At 37.3% G+C, this 25,963-nt stretch overlaps 1 protein-coding gene across 2 annotated transcripts in view; it reads left to right on the top strand.

Annotated features, from left to right (window-relative positions):
• Positions 1-8,510: 8,510 nt before the first annotated feature.
• The window catches only part of SYDE2 (synapse defective Rho GTPase homolog 2), a 36,080-nt gene continuing 18,627 nt past the window's right edge, over positions 8,511-25,963 (top strand). For both annotated transcript variants that reach the window (XM_019710206.2, XM_019710207.2), the window contains exons 1-3: positions 8,511-9,944; positions 18,302-18,994; positions 23,482-24,584. In XM_019710206.2, the coding sequence (XP_019565765.2) occupies positions 8,654-9,944; positions 18,302-18,994; positions 23,482-24,584 (3,087 nt within the window). In that variant the 5' untranslated portion in view covers positions 8,511-8,653. The remainder of the gene's footprint in view (positions 9,945-18,301; positions 18,995-23,481; positions 24,585-25,963) is intronic.

Raw genomic sequence — 25,963 nt, 5'->3', positions numbered from 1 at the left:
ATTTACTCCTGGGGTAAACAGAGACATAAAACTTCTCATACCTCCAGGCAGTCTTGACTTATGCATTGAACTTTGTGTAGGAGCTTTGTTCCCTTTTTATTTGGACAACCTTTAGGTATGTAATTATGCAGTTACCAGCTGGTGTGTATAGTAAAAAAAAAAAATTGTTTGGATTAATGAAATTCTTCTGCATTTAAAGAAAAACTTTTTTTTTCAATGTAATTTCACAGAGATTCTGGTAAAAATGACATTCCCTATTGGGTCATTGAAAATTCTTATTGTAAAATAAGTTTTTACTTTTTACTTCCCCAGACATGTTAGATCAAATACACTAGCAAATACCATGTCAACATTTATAATCAAACATCACACTCTAAGGTAATTGTTCTGTACTACCAGAATATGATTTTAATACTACTAATGATGTTGTTGAAATATTGAAAATCATAGTTACCCAGCAACAACTATCCTTTATGTGAGGTTGGACTCCACTTTAATAGTAGTGGGTTTATGTGTGTGGGGGTAGGGGGAGAAGTTATATGAGACTTTATCCCACTTATTTTTGCTTTTCTATATTTTCAAGTTATCTTTGATTTTTAAAAAATTATCCCTTTCATCAGATAAAAAATGCTTTTAAAAATGAAGGGATTTGTGTAAGAAGCTTGGAAAACTGGGCTTGGATCCTCCTCAGGCCTGAATAACCATGACTACATGGCTTCCCCCTTCTCTGGTTGCCCTCCTGGGCTGTTACACTCATTAGCAGGACCTGCCTGATCCCAGTAGGCACTGAGTTTGGACCCTTGTAGATGTGTGAGATCAAGCTGTCTTTGCATGAAGGTCTTCTTTAGTTTTCTTCAGAGCAATGACGGAGTTTTCATAGGGTTCTGACCCCTCTGTTGACCATCACAGTGTCGATAATGACTCTGTTTATCATCACAGTGTCGATAAAGGCTCTTATCTTAATTAAGGGATCAAGCTGCCTGGCATCTCTTGTTATAAGGACACTAATTCCGTCAGGCCAGGGCTTCACCCTCATAACTTAATTACCATCCAAGAGCCCCATCTCCAGATACCGTCATATTGGGGCTTTAACATATTAAATTTGGACAGACACAAATATTCAGTCCGTAACACCACTTGAACGTGTTTCTTGGAATCTGCCATTTCTATACTGAACGGACATTTCCGGCCTTGCCTATACCACTTCCCTCTTTCTTGTATGTGTCATAATTGATGGGTGTATGTACTATAATTTAAAATAGCAACTGAAATAAAATTGAGATTTTTTTCTAAAGTAAAACTATGGAAGTATTAATAGTTATATGCACTCTAACAAAAATGAGCTTGGGGAGAATAGTTGGTTTTATATAGTAAAAAGAGTCCTACATTCTTCTCTAGATTACCTGAAATAGTTAATAAATAAGTGCTTATCTCAAGTTCTCTTTTTACATATAATTGAATAATCAGAAGATTTTAATCAGGAGAGAAGTTATGAGGAAGTCTTTGGTTTGTTTTTCCCCTAAGGTGGTTGGTTCCCTGCTTTTCCAACATGTTAGGTAATATGTAGCTCCTTACCCTGTTCCTTAGAGAAAACCCTTCAGTAAAAGAATACAAAAGGTTAAAGATGTGTTTACTTATCTCTTTCAGTGTAATTATGGATTTCCTCAGTAGTTTCTTGCTTATAAGTAATGCTTTTTGGTTTTATTTACATAAAGGAACGACAAATTTTCCTTAGGAAATGAAAGAAAGTTGTTATTTCTAAATGCTAAAAATGCTTTTGTTTCTGTTTTCTTGATAGTGAGAGGTTGAGGGGGGTCAGAAAAGTCTTTTTGTTTAAATTCATTTGGTAATTGACAGAGAAAAGTCAACTTTAAGAAGCCACTGGTATCTATTTGTTGCACACATAGAGTTCAAATAGAACACTCTACTGAAAAATTAGGATGTGGTATGTGAGAGGATTTCTGACAGCAACTGCCTAGTGAAACAGCTTTAAAGTTGTTTTTATTTGCATCTCCAACCCTCTCTTAAAGGTTCTCTTAAAACAGTTTCTTTTTCATTGAGATTTTTTTCATGAGTATTAGCTGGAAGTAGAGCTAAAGATGAAAGGTAAAAAAAAAAAGAGTTCCTTTTTAAAAAATATTGAGATATAATTTGCTTACCATAAAATTTACCATTTTTTAAATTGTACAATTCAGTGGATTCTAGTATATTTACAAGACTGTGCAACCATCACCACAGTCTAATTCTAGAACATTCTCATCACCCTAAAAGAAAGAAAGGAAAAAACCAAAGAAACCCATACCCTTTAGCAATCAGTCCTTATTCTCTCCTTCCCCCAACCCCTGGTAACCACTAATCTACTTTCTGTGTCTATGCATTTGCTTATTCTGGATAGTTCATACAAATGTAATCATACAATATGTGGCCTTTGTGTCTTGCTTCTTTCACTTAGTATAGTTTTCAAGATTCATCTACATTGTCTGTTACTTCTTTTAATCCTCTTATTAATATCCCACGAAACAATAGCAAACTGATTTTACCACAGAGGAAATGGAAACATATATTTGCTCTTGGGCATGAAAATCACATTCATTCACGTACATACTATTTTACAAGGTGAGGTTATGGGATTTAACCTCAGACCAAAGTGGTGGTGGTGTCCCATAAACAAATAAATAGACATCTAATATAATATTAAACAGTAATAAGTACAGTGAAGAAATATACTTCAAAATAAGAAGTGTCAGGGGTATCTTTTTAGATAGGGAAGCCAGGGAAGGGCTCTCTGAGGAGGTAACATTTGAAGTGAGACCTGATGGAGGGAGGAAGTCATGCAGAAACCGTTTCAGGCAGAGGGAAAAGCAGATGTGAAGGCAGGGAGGCAGGACTGTGTTTGGCGTGTTGGAGGAACCAGGCAGCCATATGACTGGAGGACAATGACAGGTTGGAGAGGAGGGAGGTAGCCAGACAGAGAGTTGGCCTCAGGTAGGGCTAGGTCAGCTCATCTTTTGTAAGAGTGGGGGGAGGTGGAATGTCAGAGAACAAATAATGCCAGCTGGTGGATTTGGTGGTGGAAGGTTGAGGAAGTTCTCTCCTGAATTTGCTGTTATCTCAGTGTAATAAAAAGAAAAGTTATAATTGAGAGTGAGGAGTGGGTGGTGGTGTCCAAAAGTTGAGAAAGACGAGAATGAGCGGGCTAAGGAAATTTAGTGTCATCGTCGGGCAGCACTAAGGGGCCACTGGAAGTTTGTGATGTGTTTTTCTCCAGCCACATTAAGCCGCCCACGTGTCCGTGCAAACTATGTGGGGAAAGTTAGTCTGAACCAGAGCTGAGGTGATGGCCAGTGCGTAGGACAATGGGAAAGAGGGACAAGACAATTGAGGATGCATCCAAGGGAATGATTCTATGAGGACCCTGCAATCTAAACTGGAAAACATGGAAGAAAGGACAGAGGGGCAGTAATAGACTGGAGGGATAGCGAGATCAAAGTGTTGTTGGAGTTTGGGTGCTGGAGGGAGTGAGCTGGAAAATAACCAGTCTGGAGAGTTTGCAGTTATTGGTTATGAGAAAGTCTAATGTATGACTCTAGAATTGGGTGGTTGAGGTGAGTGGAGGAAAAGAGAAGTTCAAGGAAATAATAAGCCAGGGTATCAGGACCCTTTTTGTGAATAATGAAATCACCAAATATGATGACAAGAAAAATGGCACAGAGATAGTGAAGCAGATGGTAGAATGAATGAAGGGGAAGTTGATAGATGACTACAAAAAGCAGAGGCAGCAGGTGCGATCGTTTCATGCCATGTATTTTTTTTAAAACTGGATTTTTAGAAAGAAGGAATGATTATTTGGAATTGGCAAAGATGAACAAGTGCTCACCATGATAAGTGGTTTTTGGGGCATGATGGATCAAGTTAGGATTTGAACTAGTTCAATCTGATTTCAAATCCATTATACCACCTGAGATTTGGATTGGGATTAAAGTTCTTGGATCTAGATTCCAATATTCTCTTGCCATTCCTGCAGTGTAAACCATTTGGCTGCCCTCAGAGTTGTGTTACTTTAAACAGTTGCCAGGATATATTTTAAAAGTCTGACTCCTTTTAAAATAAAAAATATATATTATGGAAAATTTCAAACATGTACAGAAGCAGAGGCACTAGTATAACAATGCCTCAGGTACGCATCACCTAGTTTCCACAATTATAAACCCAAAGCTCATCTTCGTTTTTCTACATCCCCAATCTCTTTCCTCAACTGTTTTGAAACAAATCTCTGATTGCATATCATTTTATCAATAGTTCAGTGTTTACGTCTAAAGGATAAAGAACTATTTTTTAATTACAACTAAAATTACAGTTTTTCAGTATCATCAAATATCTCGTCAGCGTTCAGACCTCCCTGATTGGGTCATAATTATTTTTAAACAGAAATTTGTTTAAATCAGGCTCTAAGTAAAGTCCATACATTGCTAATAAGTTGAAGAAACTGGATCTTCTGACCACCCCCTCTGCCCCCATAGTCTGAATTTTGTTATTGCACTCCCATGGTGTTATTTATTGTGCTCCTCTGTTCTCTGTAATTCCTGGAAATTGATAATTAGCTCTTGAGGCTGGTCAGACTCAGGGTCATTTTTTGGTTAAGAATACTTCGGAGGTAGTGGTGTGTGCTTGATCAGAGAGGCCATATGCCATCAGATTGTCTTTCACTCTTTGTGATGTTAGTAGCCATTGGCAGTGTTTGCCTACATCCATTATTAGAGTCATTACATCATTAAGGTGCAAAACAGTGATATTCTATCAAATTTTTTTATTAGATTGACAATTCCTGACAGAGAGTAACTTCCCTTCATCAACCATGGGTACAAGTCATTTAGGAAAGAGGCTAGACCATCAGTTCACTTTTGAAAGAGGCTTATCTGAGAGCTCCTGTGGTTTTAAGGATGTGTATATTTTGCCTTTAAAGTATTTAATTGTAGCTTGTCCTACTTTTAAAATTAGACTACATTTACAGGATGTAGTTTCACATTGTGGCTTAAATATGAATAGATTTACTGTTAAATGGGAATATATTATAGGATTTAGTTCTAACACCCTTGAAGAGGACTGTGCTGAGAGCATTCAGAGGTTCAACAAGCAGCTTTCCAATGTTCAGCTGCATTTCACACAAGCTCACAAAATATTAAACTCTTTTCTGATAGGTGACCAACTAACTAATCTATAAAAACAAAGGTTCAAGTCAGGGCAAGTGCTATTATAACAAGTGTCTATTCTCTTTTTCTATTCAAGGAAATGTGCCAGGGGTATAGTGGCTATGGAATCAGATAGAGAGGATTTGAATTCCCCTTCACTTATTATGGTGACCTTGAGCAAGTTACTCTCTATCTTATAAATATATAATAAGAGAATCTGAAATATCAGTGAATATCCCAAACATTATACATTTCTTCAAAGTTAGAAAATAAATACGCAATTAGCAAAAGCCTCCTTTTTATCACTATGGTTAGGGGTGAGGATGAGGTAAGGAATGTTGCCAATGACCAAATATTGCTAATTATGACAATAATAACAGTAAAAATTGCTATATTGAGAACATGCCATCTTTGATTCTCAGGGCAGTGGTAATGTAGTCAGCTTTAGGCTGAAGCACTTTTTACTCAATATTGATGGAACTGCATGGCAGACCAGGGAGGTCTACCCCAGAGGATGGGACCCCAGTTTCGACAGAACTGGACATTTGCAGAGTTAAACTTGCCGTCGGCTTTACTAAGAGTATAATGGAAGACTGAGCAGCAGTGAGAGCAGTGAGACACAGATGCCCTCTAATTGCCTAGAAAATAACCGTAACATACCTAGACATTTTCCTTCTATTACTGTTAAACTTAGCCCTCTGCCTGAACCTGCCCTCCCTCCCCCACCCCCTTCTCCCAGATTGAGTCAATACTGCCCCATCTCTATCCAGTTTGGCTCCCTGCCTTACTGGAGCTGTGTTATCCCATCGTTGTTTCATCTTTTGTGACAATGCCAACACATAATTGTTAATTCATGGGGAGTTAAAATGATTTCCAAGTCAGTGAGAAACAAGTACAAACACTGGAAAATGTATCCCCACCCCCTAATCTTCATAGGAATCTGTCGATTACAAACATGAAAATTGAACGAACTGGGGGAATAGGGTATAAATTGTTAAAATACAAAAAGGATTTTACAAAGCAGTTTATGTTCCTATCTTGTCACTGCCTTAATTATATATATAATGTAAGTTCTGTGGGCATTGTCTTCTAGAATGACATTTTAATAAATTATTTATTGAAGCATACATACAGAAAAAAGTGGGATTCGCATTTTTAAGGTCATTAAGTAGTGTCACTTAGCCATGGCTGCCATATTAACTTCTGTTGTACTCCAAAATACTTCTTAAAACTTGTGAATTTATGCCATAGAACATTCCCAGCTTCAAAGTGGCATTATGCCCAGTTGTGCTGTGCAGCATCAGACTTAGCTCTGAGTCATGCCTAGAAGATGCACAGTACTTTACATTGGCCAGTATGTTTTATAACTCCTGAGCTCAACAAGTTGACCAGTTGAATTAAGAATGAAGTTCAACCTAGACCTTCACGGTTATATTTTTCTATTCATTTTTACATATATGTGCAACTTATGTTATCCTTAACAACTATGTTAACCACAAAGAATAAAAAGATTTTGCAACCAAGAGTTGGAATGGAAACAATTTCTGAGCTAGAGATCAAATTGTGTTTATAGATACCACTACTGGCAGCTTTACTCTCAGTCATTTCCTGTGGGAATATTTCACTGGGACCTAATTTTATGATTTGACTGTTCATCAAATAGCCTTGGTTCCATGGAATAAAAATAGTGTATAACTATAAATAGTAATGGACGCAAATTATAGTGTAACATTTCATGGTGTTTTCCTAGATGAGAATTAAGATAATTGAGCAAACTGTATTCTTACGCATCACTGAAAGAATTTTAAAACAACACTAAACAACAGTATGGTCTAGTGGAGAGTTAGGCAGTCGACTGGAAATTAAAGCCATTTGTTTCCTTTCAAGTTGACATTAATTAAAAAATGTTTTTTCATCATGTCCAGTATATAAGATACTATACTTATACTCTGTGGAGAATACAAAAGTAAATTATAAATAGTTTCTGCTCTTAAGGAGTTTATGCATTTTCTTGTAGGGGAGATAGGGCATGTTTTGTAGAAAACAAAGAACAACAAACATACTATGTGTGGGTATGAATAAAGTACTATTGGGGTTTGGAAGAATGGAAGATCATGTCCATCTGGGCAATCTGAGGTGAATTCACAGAGAAGGCAGTTGGGTGGCGTCTTAAAGGGTAAGATTTCTGCAAATAGAGATGCAGGTAAAATTATTCCAGGAGGCAGAGACCATATTAACAAAAGTAGTATAGATCAAAGCACATTTAGAGACTGGAGCATTTGACTGGTGGGGAAAGAAAAAGAATTTACACAGAGAAATATAGCTGGAAAGGGAGGGTAAGTTAGAGCTAAATTCTCTTATTGTTACTCAACAAATATTTCCTGAGTATTTACTATGTGTAAGTACTGTGCTAGGAGTTAGGAGTACATTCACGAGCTATACAAAGGCCGTTTCTCATATGTAAACACTAAAAAATGTAACAAATCAGGGATAATGGCAACACTTGATTACAGCACGAGGTACTTCAGTTTTAGTTGGTATTTTTTTAAAAAAACATTGTTTCTCAATTTCAATCCAACTGTTCCTCAGCCCAGTTGTAATAAAAATGAAGTGCTATTTGGGTGATGGAGGGGGGACTATATTTGGGCTCCGTTTTACAAGTTTTGGTTGCTGTCAGAATTAATTTTGTTAGCATGCACTGACTGAAAAAAAAAAAAGAAAAAAGAACTTTAAAGCGAGACATCAGTGTTGATTTTTGTTGTTGTTGGACACAAGGATTCTTCTTAATTGAAAAGGAATAGCTGCAAATTTCCTTTGAACAGCTAGCTCATTGTGCAACTAAAATGATTCGGAACGTTTCTAGAGCACATGGTACTAAATGAGATACACCTGCACACATACTTTGTCCATCAAAGCAATCTTTGTTTTCCCTCAAGCTAGGGCTTGCTATACTAGACACGCCTCGTGCAATGGTGGTGATGGGTGGTGAAAGTGGTGCGTGGCAGCCAGGAGGGCACTTTCCCTTGCCGTCTCCCTAACTAAAACTTTGCAGCCTCCAGCCCAGACTCACCTTCCCGCTAGTTCTTCCTCCTGCCTCTACTCTCACCGCAGCCGCACGCGCGGTGCGCTAGCCTCGCTTCCCTCCCTCCGTCTCCTTCAGCTCACTGTCACCCACCTCCCCGCCAGCCCCTCCGTCTGCCCCTCGCCTCACGCGCGGCGGGGGACGCAGCCCGCAGCCCGCGCGCCCCGTCGCAGCCGGGGGCTTCGGGGCATGCGCTCTGCGGCGCCGCCGCCCTCCCCCACCCCTTCCCGCGGCAGAGTTATGCCAAGTATGTGAGGAGCCCGCGAGGGCCCGCGGCTGGTCATGGGGTGCCGCCGCCGCCTCCGCGAGCACCGCTTTCTCCCGAGCGGGGCTCCGATCACTCCCCGCGGCGGGGGCGAGCCCGGTTCCTGAGGTGCAGGGGATGGCGGACCCCCTGAGGAGGACGCTGTCCAGGCTCCGGGGGAGGCCAGGTCCCCGTGCTGCCGGAGGACTCGGGCTCCGGGCGGCCTCCTCCACTGCCGAGGGGGACACCCGGGGTGCTCTGGGCGCCCCTCCCCGCGAGCACGCGGACGGAGCCCCGCTGAGCCTGGAGCCGGCCCCGCCGTCGCCTCAGGCGTGGGGTCCCGAGGCGCGGATCCCCGGAGGGCGTCCGGAGCAGTCGGGGGCGCTCGGGCCTCAGCTGCGAGGCGGGAAGGAGGCCGCTGCTCGGAGCCACGGGCTCACTCGCGCCCCTGTGCACGCCTCGCGGGACTCCGAGGGCAGCGGAGAGGAAGACGGCGACGAGGACGTCGCGGACTACTACGAGAACCTGCCCGGCGGCTCCCAGTGCGCGCTGGAGCCTGAGGGGGCGGAGGCGGAGCGGTGGCCCCCGCCTCCCCCGGCGGCGGGCTCCTCCCCTGGGGCGGAGGGCGGCCGCCTGGAGACAGGCAGGCTGCAGACCCAGTTGCGAGAGGCCTATTATCTGCTGATCCAGGCCATGCACGACCTGCCCCCTGACTCCGGCGCGCGGCGGGGCTGGGCGGATCGCGGCTGCCCTGAGGGAGCCGGGGCTCTGAGCCAGCCTACTTCCCCCTGCAGCTCTGCGGACTGCGGAGCCTGCCCCGGAGACTGGGAGCGGGGAGGCGGGGGCCGCCCTTGGCAGCAGGTGTCCCCGCCCCGGTCGCCTCCGAGGGAGTCAGGGGGAGGCCGCCTGCGGACTCCTCGGATGCGGCTGTCCTGCAGCAGAAGCCTCGAGAGCCTCCGAGTGAGTGCCAAGCCGCCTCCCTTGCAGCGGTGGCCGAGCGACAGCTGGATCAGGTGCAGTGCGCGCGGGGACCTGGACGAACCCCCGCCACGTGGAGGAGGGATGGACGGCTGGAGCCGAGGCAGCGTCCCGGCCGCGGCACCCTCCGGCCTCCAGACTCCCGCTTCCAAGGACCCCAGCCGCTCCCCGGGAAGCGCTTTCAGAGATCCTGCGGGGCCCCCTGTGATCTGCAGCGGCAAAGAAGGCCAGGAGGGGCTCCCCTTTCTCAGGCCGCCCGCGGTGACAGTCAAGAAGCTGCAGAAGTGGATGTACAAAGGACGCCTGCTGTCCCTGGGAATGAAGGGTCGCTCCGGTGGGACATCCCCCAAAGTCACGGGAGCGCAGGCCACCTCTCCAAATTTGGGCGGGTTGAAAATGCGCGAAAGCCAAGTCCTCTCGGTGCCTCCAGACGAAAGAATTGCGCTGACAGGTAGAATACTTTGCAATCAAAATGCTAACACCTCGAGCCTTAATGTTTATTAACTGGGCTTCTGTCTTAAGAGGAAGAATAAGGTATGTTTTCGCAGACAGGTACAGGTACGTGCCAGTGCCAAAGTGTCATGTAAGTGGCAGCTTAATGCGATTTCGAGGTTACTTAGTAAAATGCATTCATTCGTTTTGCTTTCTGTTCTTTTTTAAGACAGTGGCATGAGGAATTTGGGGGTTTTGCTTTTTTTCTTCTCTACGAACCTTTGTGCCTACACCTAAGCACAACAGTGAGTAAAGGTTAAGTTCACTACAGACTTTTAGTAGGTTTAGGGTTGGGCGGTGCTTCCTTCATTTTTATTCTTTGTAGCTCTAGGCAAAGCATAGACTTTTGTGGAGTTTGTGCATTTGAATTGGATCCAACGGGCTTCATAGCTGTCATTTTACTCATTACACCGTTCTTTCCCCTCCTCTCCCAGGCGCGTGTGCACACACACAGACACATACAACCAAAAACCAAAACCAAACTAAACCAAACAAACTACCATAGTAAAATTTCTCTTTAGTCAGGTAGGATTTCACCTACTTCTCTCCACCTTTCCCTCCCCTAACGTTCGCACAAAAAAACCCAACAAAGCAGGTAATCTTTTTATTGTGGAAAAACAAGGGCACTAGTATTTTAATCAAAATAAGAAAGTGTAAACACAGTCATTTTCCTTGAGTATACTTGTCCTTATAATAGGATTTTGCTGCCTATTTTGTATGTGTGTTTTTTTATTTCCACTGAAAGTTTAGGTTATCAATACTAGAAATCTCTTAATTATGTTGTAAATAGCAAATCTTCTCTTCTGAAAGAAGTATGATACCTTCAGACTGAGCCAAAACCATGATCTTTTAAATTACACTCCTAAATATAAAGACTTTTAGTTAACATAATGACGTATTATCAGTAATGATTTCAAAAAATATTAAATGCTGAAATGTAAAAAGTTCACAGTACTTGGCAGTTTCTCTGGTAAAAATGACAACTCCTACAGGACTTGGTTTATACACATTAACTTTGTTTAACCAATAAACACAAACCGGTCGGGAGAAACAGAGTTCAGAAAGCTACTAATCGCACAATGAGAACAAATCAAATGATTCATTTAAAATGTATACAAACTTGAAAAGTTTTATTGAATCTATAAACCTCTAATCCACACCTGTCAAAAATTTCCCTCAAATTTATTCCATTTCACTTGAGTAAAAGGATAGTAGAATGTAATATTTTTGTCAAGAGAGGTGTACTTTATACTAAGTTCAAATTAAAATATGCATTTCCAGGAGTAAAGTATTTGTAATCATTTATTACATTTTATTGCCATTATAGCTTTACCTCCTCTGATTTTGGTTCAGTTAACTCTTTTAACACAGTTAAATTTCAGCTATCACAAAAATCTGTATAAAACTTCAAGTATTTTTTAATCCTTTGTTGCAAAGGTTAAATATTTACCATTTGATGGCTTTTAATGCTTTCAGTTGTAGTGTAAACACTCAAGGATTTTAAGAGCAATAATGAATGTAGTAATGTTTAAGAATGAATTCATTGATTTTTTTTCATCAAGAAACTAAATGAAACTATTAAAAAATTGAAATGAAATATTAGAATTACTATGTGATGATATTTTAGATATTTTACAAGAAATCTAAGCACAAACAATCTGGTTTAAACAACTTTCTCAGATGTTATTTCCTTTCAAATCATCATTTCATCTTTTAGGAAAGATAAAAATAATTTGTGCAATGTTATATCTAGTATAGATTTGGAGCGTTCATTATTTTTTTTTTGTAACTTTTTCATGAAGGTTAGTTGAAGGTATTAAACCCATTTTGGATACTTTATGTGGTTTGCATATAATCTATATCATCCCCCCTCCCCCCCCCAAGGTATGACAACTCATTTAACAACAATCAAAGAAACAGAGATTAAGTAGTTTGCCCAAGGTCTCTCAAACTAGTATATGGTTTGTATATACTAGTATATGGATTCAAATTCAGGTCTTTATGACTCTAAAATTCCTATTTATATAAGGTCAAAGAAACTCTAAAGTTGTTTAGAGGTTTGATTCAATTAATTCTGTTAAATTGCTTGGATTGAGGACATGTATGGAATTTCAACAAGGTTTAAAGGTGTAACTTCCTCAAAGTTGTAAAGAAGATGGAATTCTAGAATAGATTTTAAGACTTTTTAAAAATCAACTGCTGTATACATTTTAAACCTTTGCCTTTAAATGTTTACTTAGTTCAAATGATGTTACTTGGATTCTACTTTTAAATCATGTTTTCTAAAAAATTAATTGGGCAGTTCAGATAAATAGCCTAAAAGGTTTAAACCCGTTTTTCTATATAATATTATTTATATTTTCTTTAAAAATAAAGTTATAGTTAGAATTTATAACAGAATAACAACATAATGGGGTAGAGATCTCTAACCTATATAGGTATTTTGGAAATTCTTTAGACCATATGACAAATGGTAGGCAAAATGATTTTCTATTTTAATTTCTGGCTCTTACTCGGAACCACTAAAACTTTTGATAGTATAATAATGCCAATGTTTTGATGCAGTTGGTTATGTAGTGTTCACAGATTGGCCAATTTGTTCCTAATTGAGATGATTATTTAAGAAATCTAAAGTGATTACACATAGTAAATATTGTCAAGTTTCTGCAAGCCTTAAGATTAAGAAGGAATTTTAATCTATTTGCCAACTATACTTCATTATAAATCTTTATAAATAAGTTTTAATTAGCATATAGTACTCAGAAATAAATTTAAAAGCACCAGCGTGAGCTATTTTGTTATTTTACTGCTTTAGAAAATAATTTGGATTTGACTCTACTTTTCTTGTTCCATGATCTGTGAAAGAAAAAATTTAGGACATATAACTTGTTAATATTTTGTCTAATATCTTTAGACAGTTCTTTTAAAATAGTATTAATTAGCTGATATGATTTTGTGCATTATATCTTAAAGTGAAGTTGACATTTTTCTTTAAGCTGACACTTTTAATGCAAATTTCCATCTATTCTTTTTCTTTCAAATATTTATGGTAATATCTCTAATTTCTTACCTATATGAGATATATTCTCTTTATGAATTTTTTCCAATAAACTATTTTATGCATTAGCCCTTTCAAGATTAGTAACTGTAAACATATAATTTTTTACTATGTTCTAGCTTTAAATCCCTCTGTGAGAAATTCTGCCATTGTGGCCCTAGAAGCAAGTCCATTTTTTTGTTTTTCTTGTGTTTTTCTTTTTTTTTTTTTTGCAGGGGTGGAAGGGAGGGGGGAATTGTACCACAGAATATTGGAGATGCTGCGGGTAGGAAAATTCTGAGAATTACAAATTCAGCAGAAAGTCATGTATTGATTTCAAAGTCCTACATTGCTAAGTGGTGTTTATATTTTGAGAATCACTAAGGATATTTGCCATTCCATGTGTGTGTGGTTCACAGTTATAGAGTTCTTATAGGGCTCTTCAAGTTTAAAGTTTGTATGAATTGCCTGAAAATCTTGTTAAAATACAGGTTTAATATGTGTGGGTGTCGTGCAGGGGACCCTGCTCGCTGCGCCATTTGTCGTGCGGGGCGGCCTGCGGGGTCTGTGCTCCTGCTCCCCACACAAGAACGCAGGATATGGTGAGGCCGAAAAGGAACACCCACGGAGCCATAGGTAGGGGAGTCATACCACTATGGTCTCACTGGAGGCTGGGCCCACCGGACGCGTGACCTTCCGTCCCCTTTCTGCCAACCAACCGACCGACGACTCTCCTCCACTCTCTCCACTCTGTTCCTCTCTCTCGGCTCTCCTCTTCCGCTCTCTTCGGCTCTGCTCAGCTCCGCTCGGCTCTGCTCGGCTCCTCGGCAATCCTTCGTAGCTGCAGCAGTTATACCAGCGGCCATTCGGCTAACCAGCCACAGCCGAAGGCCAATCAGCCACAGCCAGCGGCCATTCACCACCCGAGCCAGCACCCTTAACGTGAGGCTGAGAGCCTGTAAACTACTCTCTGGGGCTCTGTCCCCACAGTGGGGGTGGGACACCTGAGATTCTGCATTTTAACAAACTCCCAGTAAGGATGTTGCCATTTGGTACACACTTTAAGTAGTAAGCTTCTAGAATTATCTGTCCCCTAATCACCTATCTTGATACATTTGTTAAAGTTGTGAAAAAGCATTATACTTTATTCTGATACTTGATACTAATCCGTATTACGGAAAAGCACTTGAGCTCTTTCTGCTTTAGTTTTGTATGCATGAATTTATACTTACTACTTATATATGACAACTTTAAGCAATTTCCTCCATGTTGGTCTCATCTTGCATCAATTAAATAGATTTTGGAATCTGCAAGAAAGGGTATAGTATAATGTCTAACAGAATCGAGATTCTGGGTTTCTGAGCAGATCCACCACGTCAGGCTTTGACCCTGGACAAGTTACCCAACCCTGCAGAGCCTCAGTCCTCAGGTTGCTGTGAGGATGAAAAGAGATAATCCATTGGTACCATGCCTGCTGCTTAGCTGTTATCAAGAGAAAGGCAAGCAGGCTTTGTGAGAATACTGTCTTGCCCCAGATCATTAGAATTCTGGATGGAGAGTGAAGTGATCAGAGGTTGAGGAGCACTGCCGTGAGGACCACCGGGAACTGAGCTGGAGTGGACCCTGTGAGGGGCGCTGTGAAGTCTACTCATCTTTTCTTTGTGCTTCTTTTTTCTTGTTCCCCCTCATTACTTTTGTGGAACTGAAAACAGTCTTGATGTTTTCTTTACTTTCCTATCCCCAAAGCTAACACACAGCCTGTTTCTTAGGGGTTTTTTTATTGTTAGTCACAAGGGAGGAAAAATAAAAGATAGAAAAAGCATTTCTCTCCTTTTCATTGTACCACTTTCCCATTTAGATTTATCTGGGGAAAAAAATGTGTACACACACATACAAACACACACACACACACACACACTCACACACACACACCCCTAAGGCTAAGGCTTAAGTTTATTCTAGTAATTTCTTCTGGCTGCCTGACTTGAGTTTATAAGCAGTACTGCTTATTTTTATTTGAACTCGAATTCGATGTTCATAAGAATACTTTTACTTAGGATTTTTTAATAAAGAGAAGTAAGAAAAAGCAACAGAGTTTGTTTCTGTAGTAGAAATTTTAAAATGATGAAAAGATATCTGTAAATATTGTAGATTTTCAATGCGGATTGAAATACATAATTTCTCAAAAAATTTGCTGATGATTTTGAGCTGTGGTACTAGTTCAGTCATAGTAAGTCATCTAGATTTATTATGAAATAATAGTTAAGAACACAAAATTGGCTTGAGTAGTTCACCACTATGTAGATATTTTTCTGAGTAGAAAATTTTAATTGCCACTTCTGCATTCTCTTATAGGTATTTAAAGTAAAATGACTTTAATTAAAATTCAATTATAACATAACGTGTATTTGCAAGAGAATAAAAACTTTTTTGCCTTGTAACTTTGCATACATTTTTATATTTTTTACTTGTGCTTTATATTTTTTAACATATATATGTGTTCCGAAGCTAAAGGTAACTTTTAAGTTTATGCCAATAGGTTTAACATTAATTTTAGCATAAAAAGGGAGTGAAGGGAAGATTGCAAATACTTTTTCCTTTCTGTGTAATATACATTCATATGCATCCATTTAATTAACTGAGATACAAATGAAATGGTTTAAATTATTTATAAATACTTATTTATCTAAATTTAAACTTCAGCATCACGTATTGTGAATTATTCAGCAATAACAATCAGACTATTTAGTTTCAAGTTTTATAGTTTATGGTTTCATGAAAAATAATTGTGTCTCACGGTGTAATTATTCCTTTTAATATTACACATTCATTAAATGCTTATATCAGTAGAAGTATCAAGTTTGCTTAAATATGGGATGCTAATAGCTTTATTTTTCTCATTGCAGTTCCTTGGAATGTAGTACAAGTAGCAGCGTGTTTATAGTGTATGTCAAAAACTCCAATAGGACTCAAAATAATGTGTCAAACGATATAAAATTTTGCATGTTTTTAGAGACATCTGAGAAAAACGTAAAGTGAGATGTGGCTCATGGCTGTTCTGAGTTATACGAGTATAACTTTATACTTTGTGCTTCAATTTTATGATTGTGTCAGAACTACATATAAAATATTCTGTGAAGGTCTGAAATGCTATTAAATAATATAGGATTTAGGCTTAAATGTGAAATAGATCTATATTGTAGTGCAGTCAGCATAAGGATATAGTCACTGAAAACCCAGAAGCCCCAGTGGTTCTTGAGTATGTGTTGATTTTCAGTTCTGAATTTTAAGTGTAAGGGAGACAGAACCAAAGAAAGAGTCTTGAATCTTCAGGTTTTTGTGATTTAAATTAAACTAAACCAATTCAAGTTATTTACTGAATGTCTGTTACATGTTTGCATATTAAATTCTGGAAGTTGGAGGTGGCTATCCCTTCCTAGTAGCCCAGGTGTACTACTACAAACTTGGCAATCAGGGGAGTTTGTTGTGAGTGGTGCCTCTTCCATTTACCAACTAGCTGATCTTGGGCAGGTTGGTTGACTTTTTTGAATAGTACTATATAGTTTTCTAACATTATCTCACCTAATCTTTCCAGCCACCCTATAAGGCTCTGGGTTGATATTATCACCATGCTGAGGGAGGGTTGCCTACTTCCCTACTTTCAGCGGGTAGCGTAGTGTCAGGGAGACTGAAAGCATGGGTTTTAGGGTTAGACAGGCTTACATTTGCATTCTAGGGCTAGCACCTTGACCATATTCCTCATATATTTTGTGAGGCTCATGGAAACAATCATACCTATGTCATAAGATCGTTGTGAAAGTTAAATGAGGTTAAGGACTTTCTTACTGCTTTATCTCTTGTACTTGGCACATAATAGGCACTCAATAAATGGGTTGAGTAAATAAATGTCTGGTGTAGTAAGTTATTCATGGGAGGTTTGTTCCCTTCTAATTCCTAGTCTGTTCATGCCTCTGGAACTAATTGAACTTGAAACCCAATTTGTTTACGGTTTTAAATTATTTATTTATTTGTTTATTATTAACCTGTTTCGTTGGGTAACCTTTACGATTCAAAAATGACAAATCCACATTTTTAAAGGATTTTTTCAGTAGAAGGGAGGTTACGTAACACCTTCATTATACACAAACCTAATCTTTTTTGGTTGTTATTAAGCTTCACGTAGTTTAGTGTGTTTTTAGCAGTGTCTGTTATTAGACTATTATATTTTACTTGCAATAATACTAAGATGAATCAACATATATACATTCAAATTAGCATAAGAACATAATTGCATAATTTACAAACCTGGCATGATTTAAAATTTTTAGATCTATGGTTTTGTTTTAATTGTGTACAGTGAATTCTTATTATGATGGATATATATTTAACGTATTGATTGTCAGTGAAGCCTGCTTTGTGCACCTCTTTGGAAGTGCAACAATTTTTCTTCTTTATATGGAATTAATGTTATATATACACTTCTAGAGTCTTATCACATCATGTTAACATGTACATATATCTAGGTATTTGATGTTCCCCATTGGACTATGAATTCCTAGGGCGGGGACTTTTTTGTTTTTTCCTGCTGCTTAAGTTTGTGCCAGGCCAATAATAATAGCTGTGTTGTGCTTACTGTGAGACAGTATACTTGGTTCTAATCTGGGGCCTTCTTAAGGGATTTTTATTTTTATTTTGGCCTAGGTAGTTATAATTTATACTCTGCATAAGATGCTGCATTGTATGGTTAGAAAACAAATGTTGAAATCTTAATTATCAGTAAGGCATTTACTAATGAGTAATGCTCACTTAATTTTGAAAGATTTATTCCAAGTTAATCTTCATAAAAATAGGAATATTACTTTTGGTGTTTTTTTTTTTTTAAGACTTTTCGTCCTTGTAGTGAGTTGAAAATTATTCAAATATTAATTAAAGGCATACTGTGTACAAACCATTCTACGTAAGCTTTTTATAAATTATGTTTTCCTTAAGGTAAAGTTTTGTTAGCACTGTCATGTTTATAAAGGCAGTCTCAGTTTGTCTATCCTTTTTCTTAGAATTCTTATGATACTGATTACTCGCAGTCTGATTTCTAAATAATAGATATGATTTTTAGGTAAAAAATTCTAAATTTTCTTGTTCAGTTTTAGTTTTTGAATGTGGTTAATATTACTTTTTTTTCTTTTTATCTTTTAAAAAATAGTATTTAAATAGCCTCAAGGGACATGTCTTTCTTGGTATACCAGGTATTATATTCTACCTTCTTTTTTTCTTTAAAACAGATTTATTTGAAAATGTTTATGGTTCTACAGTGAAGAGAAGAGAACTTGAAAATCTGAAGGGTAATATTGGGTTCAGAGGTCATAAGCCACTGAACAGTATCACCGTGTCAAAGAAACGCAATTGGCTGTATCAGAGTACTCTGAGATCTTTTAATTTGGAAGAAGAAAATAAGAAATGCCAAGATGTAAGTCATTTATCCATCTCACCCGTTTCTCTGCCTAAACATCAGCTATCACAACCTCTTAAACCATCTGAAGAATATTGTACGTGTGTGGTGTGTAATGCTACCGAGTCTTCATTATCAAGAAACTGTTCTTTAGACTTTAATGAGGAAAATGATGCAGATGATGAAGGGGAAATATGGTACAACCCCATTCCTGAGGAGGATGACTTTGGTATATCAAATTCTTTGAGTTTCGGTGAGGCAAACTCTGCTGCTCTGAAGTTTCCTGCGGTCAGTTTGAGAGTATTATCTAGTAGTGACCTAATGAAAGCCGAGCAGCGTCCTGAAGACTTGCTGTGCTCTTCTGAGCACACAGGCAATGTTCACAGCACACAGTCAAATGAAATGAATCCTGTAGATTCTATCCATTCCACAGAGTTGGTGCAACAGTATAAGCAAAAGGTTGGACACAAGACACAAGAAGGTATAATGGTGGAGGACAGTCCCATGTTGAAATCTCCTTTTACAGGTAAGGATGATCATACATCTGCCTTTTCTTTCTTCTTCCATTTTTTCAATTCTTTGGCAGTAGCTGAAACTAAATATAGATGTCTATTGTGGCCATGTACTTTTCCTTGCTAAGTGAATGCATTTTCATGACAATAAACTCAAAAAGGTGTATAAATATTTTTATATACATGGTGGTGGATTATTTTGATCAGACTTGGTTTTGTAATCTGATGTGCTTTTAGTGTGTCGATCTTTTGAGACAGTAATTATTCTTTTAGTGGAAAGAATGGAATCATGGGGAGTAGAAGAGAAAGCTATATTCTTTATTTAAATCTTATTTTGCTTCATTCATGCAGTCATTCATTCATCCATTCATCCATCCATACCTAGCATGGCCACAGCTGGAAATTTGTATTTTCAGAGTACCAGTAGTCATTAGTTTGCACTTTTATGCCTATATTTCCCCGTGAACAAAGGAAGGGGAGAAGAGAAAAGGAAATAAGAGGTAGACGTAAAGACCTTGCAGATAGGTTCTACAATGGATATGGAATCCAGAAAGGAAATAATTGAAGTTTGATACATATTAGATTGAACCATATGAAATCGCTGATATTCAACCATTTTTGATCTGCAAAAAAACCCAATATTTTATATAGTTTAACCTAATGGTTTGATACTTCCTTGATTGCCTTTGATTTTCTGATGTGCTTCTTTTCAAATTTAGTGACAGCTACACTACCCAGGAAACAGAGCATAAGGCATATTTAGTTGCAACTATCAAATGTTGACTAGAAAGCAATTCTGTTTTATATCATCATTTTAATTTATAAGATTTCAAATGGTACAGAATATTCAAAGATGTGAGGTGTAGCAGATGCGGTCAGTAACTCGTCCATATCACTTGGGTTTTATTACTTATTTAACGGGGGCAGCCTGCTTCTTCTAACCATCAGTATCTGCATCTGTGCTTGAGGCTCTCTCTGAAGTGTTGGGGAGTCTCTCTGCAGGACATCCTGAGAGTGCCCCCCAACCAGTGCTGATGGGGAGGTGGTGTAGGACTGACTACCTCACTCCCTCCCTCCTTGGGTGGCAAATAGTGATGGGTGTGGAATGGGGCACAAAAGGCAACAGGGCATAAGGATGAGAGCAAAGTTAGAAAGTCAGTGTCTGTAAAGTGTTATACACTTTAACTTAAGTTATTGTCTTTAAATATTATTTTTTTCTGTTTGTGGCAAATTGTGAGCCTGGAAAGGCTGACAGACATTGTAAAAAGTACAGTAGAACTGCCATTTATCTCCTTTCTTAGTGTCTTTCTTCCCTTTAACATAATATTAAAATATAATAGGCACAATCCCAAATTGACCAAAGGAAATATTTAGATAGTTAATTTATATGCCATCTTTTTTGTTTTAGTTTGATAAGAAAAGTTACCTAAAGTGACCTGTTTTCTTGAGCAATATTGACAGAAAGCTGTTGAAAAGTAGGCAAAGAGAATGGTTGAATTTCAAAATAAATTTTTATCAAGGAATAGGAAAGCTGATGTATCTGAATATGAATGACAATTTTTAAATTATCTTACCCCAATTATGATTTGTTTTTTGCTTATTAACTTCTAGATGTCTATGTGTTTTTTTATATAGTTGCAATCATAGTGGACTATTTTTGGTTTCTGTTATTTTTACTTCGTGTTCTCATCTTATATTGTACATGTTTAACATTGTTACTGTTTTTTTAACATTATTTACCCCCCAATCGTTATAGTATTTAATTGGGTAGATGTTCCCTAATCTGTGTCACTGGTTCCCTGATGTTGGGTGTCAACAGATTGTTTCCACTACTATTGCAGAGATTTTCATCACGATCTTTTGCTTCATTAGGATCAATTACTAGTATCATTACTGGGTCTTTACGGCTGATAACAATAATAGGTAATTCCTATATTGTATTTCCTAAAAGTTTTACCAATTTATAGGCAACTGACAATTGGTTGGTTGGTTAATTCATTTATTCAATAAACATTGAGTTTCTGCTGTGTGCTAGTTACTAATCTAGGTGCTGAAGGAATATTCCAGTTTCACTTGATTCTAGCCGGGTTCATAAATTTATATTTAAATATTTTCATTTTGTTCTTCCTCCTTATTGTTAGTCTGTGATTTGATTAGTACATATACTTGTGGTTTAATTTTAAAGTGATTGTTAAATTTAGTGATATTTCCACTTTTGGATTTTATAAAAACAAAGCATTTTTGTTTTAATAAATACAGTCTTGTCTGCAGTAGCAATTGCTAACATACATAGTATTTCATTTTAATAATTAGTTCAGGACTTCAAGAGGAAATATTTAATGCACAATGGATAAAAAAAGTCAAGAATGTTGGATTAACTCCTTAATAACTTAATGAAACCTAGAGCAATATAATATACTGGGTAGCTTTTTTATGCCATGACAAAATAGAATGTAGACTAAAGCAGGACTCCAATTACTATAGAAAGTTTCAGACCAGTAAACCAGGAGAATCATACTACAATTTACAGTACAAGGGAATGCTTTGTCTAGTTTATCAAACACTCCATTTCTTATTAGTTGCGTACCAGAAAAGCCCAGCAGGCATACTTAAAATAGTCCTTTCTCTATAAAGAAACCACTTCTTTGTCATTAGGACACAGAAAGAGGGATGGAGGGAGAATGGTATATTAATACTTTAAAGAAAGGTCATTTAGTTTATTGATTTTTAAAATGAATAAATACTTTTGTCTCATTTTTAGTATTACATAGACTAGCCTTTTATATTAGGATTATTAGGGATTTTTTTTTATAAGGAATAGTTAGATCAAGTATGAAAAGTTAATTTAAATTTTAAATAATTGGAATAATACTTGATTGTTTCTTTAACGGAAGAATTTATATTTATATAATATTAGGTTTTAGATGATATTTTAATTTGCTTTATTAGTTTGAAAACTTACTAGAAACAGGTTCAAATTTAAAAATAAAATTGATTAGTCTGTATATTTTTTTTAAACTGGGGTATTGAAAATTTAAGGTTAACTAGAACACTTCAACTTCTTAAAACCTGAGAAAGTATTTAAAAATCTATTTAATGTATATATTTATTATATATATAATATATATGTATATAATATATATGTATAAAATATGTGGACAGAAAAATGTTTAGGAGGATGGAGAGGTTGAAAGTCTAGTAGTGAAGAGCATCAGCTCTGAAGGCCTCTGCCTTGGTTTGAACCCTGGTTCTGCTACTTACCAGCTGTGCTGTTTCAGACAAAGTAGACAGCTCTGTGCATGGGGTTCCTTATTTGGAGAATGTGGTGCTAGTGGTGTCTTAACTAATAGGGTTATTATGAGAATTAAGCGAGGGCCTGTGCATACTATTAAATTAATTTTTCGTATTTTGCCTAGCTCAATAAATGTTGGCTGGTGTTATTTTTAATAGTTAAATATTAATTTCATATTAAACGACTTTTAGTATTATTTTCACCACAATATTTAAAAGGGTTAATCTCTTGGTAGTACAATTTAGGCTGTTATTTACTTGTACTTCTTTGTATCTTTTTAAAACTTTTTTGTAAACCTGGATAATTTTGACATTCAGAAAAAAATAAAGCTATTTTTGTGTGGAGAAAAATTCAAAAACGTTTCAATGTTTTACTCTTTATGAAAACTTAAAATCATAAGCAAACTTATTTATATCTCTGTGTTGTCTGTTGAATATGTTGAAATTGCGAGGAAAGGCCCTAATTTAGCTTTTGAAGTTCTAAGGAATTATTATATAGAAACAATACAGGAAAGAAAATGTCTTTACAGTTTTGAAAATTATTCAGTTAGATTTATGATATTCAATATTCAGTTGTTCTTGATTGACTAGAGTTCATTCTAGATAAGATTTGCTGATATCTTCCAGTAGAATTTTAGAATATGGAGGGGCTTCTTAGTTGTCAAAATTATAAACTTGTTTGGTTTTTAACTACTTTTTAAAACTAGCACTGTTATGTGGTAAATTTTTAATTTTTAGAGGATTATAATTATAGAAGTAACATTCTTATATTAATGTAGGATTTCTAAATAAACACACCAAAATAAGAAGTATATTAAAATAAATGTTTTAATATATTAAAATATGAAGCTTTCCTGGTTTCCTCTGATATCCACCCTATATAGTTGTAACATAACATACTCACTGAAGAATGTTGCAGTGGGAAAGATCTAAAAGGAACCTATGTGGCCCTTACTCCAAACCCTCAGAATAGAAAAGCAGATGGAGAGGGAGATTCTTCTTTCCCTGTAAGCCATTTGGATATTCTTATTATTCTGCTTGAACATGGTAATGGAGATTAACCTACACATATAACTAAATCTCCCCATTGAGAAGAGACAAGGGAAGAATTTCTGTTTATGTGAAAGCTCATTAAGGTAGTGGTTTATAAAGTAGGAATCAAAATAGGAATCAAAACATACCACCTTACAATATCTTTTTTTTTTTTAAGGTCCTGGAATCCTAGCTGCTACAAATAAGACTGAATTGGGAATTATAGAACCATCTTCTCCAAGCCCTAGCCCTGTGAAAAAAGGTAGTTCAATTAATTGGTCTTTCCCGGATAAAATAAAATCTCCACGAACTGTGAGGAAACTTTCCATGAAAATGAAAAGGTTGCCAGAACTTAGCCGAAAACGGAGTGTTAAAGGAGCCTTGAATTATGTAAACAGTCCAGATAATAGTCCTTCCTTGTCTAAATGTAACTGTCAAGAAATTCATCATACTGTTATTTTACCTTCTGGGAACACAAGCACAGCTGCTAAGAGGAACGTTATAAGTCGGTACCATCTTGATACCAGTGTATCTTCTCAGCACAGCTACCAGAAGAAAACTTCTACGAGTTCTAAGTATTCTTGCAAAGGTGGTTACCTCAGTGATGGAGATTCACCTGAACTTATAACTAAGTCCAGCAAACATGGATCTGAAAACAAAATTGGAAAGGGAAAAGAAATAATTCCCAACAGTTGTAGCAAGAATGAAATTGACATTGATGCTTTTAGACATTACAGCTTTTCTGATCAACCTAAGTGTTCACAGTACATATCTGGGCTCATGAGTGTGCATTTCTATGGTGCTGAGGATTTAAAACCACCTCGGATAGATTCAAAAGATGTCTTTTGTGCAATTCAGGTGGATTCAGTAAATAAAGCAAGAACTGCTTTGCTCACATGTCGGACAACATTTTTAGACATGGATCACACTTTCAACATAGAAATTGAAAATGCTCAGCATTTGAAATTAGTAGTATTCAGTTGGGAACCCACTCCAAGAAAAAATCGAGTGTGTTGTCATGGAACTGTTGTTCTCCCCACGTTATTCAGAGTGACAAAGACACATCAATTGGCTGTCAAACTTGAACCTAGAGGTCTTATTTATGTGAAAGTGACTCTTTTGGAACAGTGGGAGAATTCTCTTCATGGACTAGATATAAATCGAGAACCAGTAATATTTGGTGTTGATATTCGAAAAGTTGTTGAGAAAGAAAATACGGGATTGATGGTGCCACTCCTGATACAGAAATGTATTATGGAAATAGTAAAAAGAGGCTGTCAGGTATTATTTCACTGTGTTTCTCTACTATCCCTTTATCTATTGATCTAAATAAATTAATCAGTTACTTAAATTTATTTATAATAAGTCTTGAGGGAAGGAATTAAAAGTAAGGCCAAAAAAAAAATCTAGACATTTCTCTTTCCTATTCTTTATTTATATTCCATTACTATTTAAGGTATAATTCATGCCTTAACCTATGTTGTATATGACTGAGAACATGCTTGATGGGTCCACAATTTATGCTGTGATCAGAGCTGCATTGGCCATATACCTAGAGATTAAAATTGCTTTACAGTGTCATTCCTAGGATAAGCCAGAGCTGATAACATAGGCAAATAATTAACCAATTTAAGGAATGTTTCTCCATGGTTTGATTCCTCAGGTAGAAAGTTCTAACAGTGAATCTTACAACCCTGCTTCACTCCTTTTTCTTTAACTCCCTGCCCTTATTCCCTCCTCACCCTCAGTCCCACTCTTTGGAAAGCATAAACTCATCTGTCTCTTAACGTGGGGATAGCATGGACGATGAGGAGCGCTCCTACTAATAAAAACACATTTCATTCTCTTTTCCTTTAAATAAGAAGGTGAAAGCAGCCCATTAAACAAACAACCTGGTGTTATTTGTAACAAGATATGTAAATGTTAACCAGTTAGTAGAACTCATCTTTCTTTATTTTCATTAATACATGGAGACTGTGACAATGAGAAATAGCATATCACTGAGGATATTATTCTGAGGTACAAGAAATTGTTTATACTCATTTTTGCAACACAAATTAAGCTGGAAAATCATTATGCTCTGAGGTATTTTTACTTTAGTGCTAGAATTTGTAACATTGATTAAAGAGAATGAGAATTTGTAATATTGATTAAAAACATCAAAGGTAAATATCACAAAATCTGAAACATGATTTCTTTATATATAGAAAGGACTTTAAAATAACCCACCACGAACTTAAGATGGAAACTATAGAAACAGCATAAGTTCGTGGACGTTTGTATTAAGATGCAGGAAACTTGGGTTCTGGTTTCTCTTCCACTATTTGCTGTGTGATGTTGGGCAAGTCACTTAATCTCTGTGGGTCTTATTATTTGCTTATCTCTACAAAATAGATGCAGTGGCTTCCTGAAGCTAAAAGGTAGGACATCTGAACTTTTGAAACCTCGTCTCGGATATCTGATCTATCAAGTTGAGTTTATGTTGCCAATGTGGGCATGTGGCTTTTAGTTTCCAATCCAACTTTTGGTCCAGTTACTTTTTTCTTAAGTTGCTCTGTTTTTCCTCCATTTTTTTTTCAGGCAGCACGTAGAGAGGTCAGAGAGATTAGGCAGACTTCAAAGCTAATTATTAAACAGAAACTTTTACAATCGAATATTAA

The sequence above is a fragment of the Rhinolophus sinicus genome, linkage group LG06, assembly GCF_036562045.2.
Source record: "Rhinolophus sinicus isolate RSC01 linkage group LG06, ASM3656204v1, whole genome shotgun sequence".
NCBI lineage: Eukaryota > Metazoa > Chordata > Mammalia > Chiroptera > Rhinolophidae > Rhinolophus > Rhinolophus sinicus.
The sequence above is the reverse complement of the archived record's forward strand: the minus strand, read 5'-3'. Positions and strand labels throughout refer to the sequence as shown.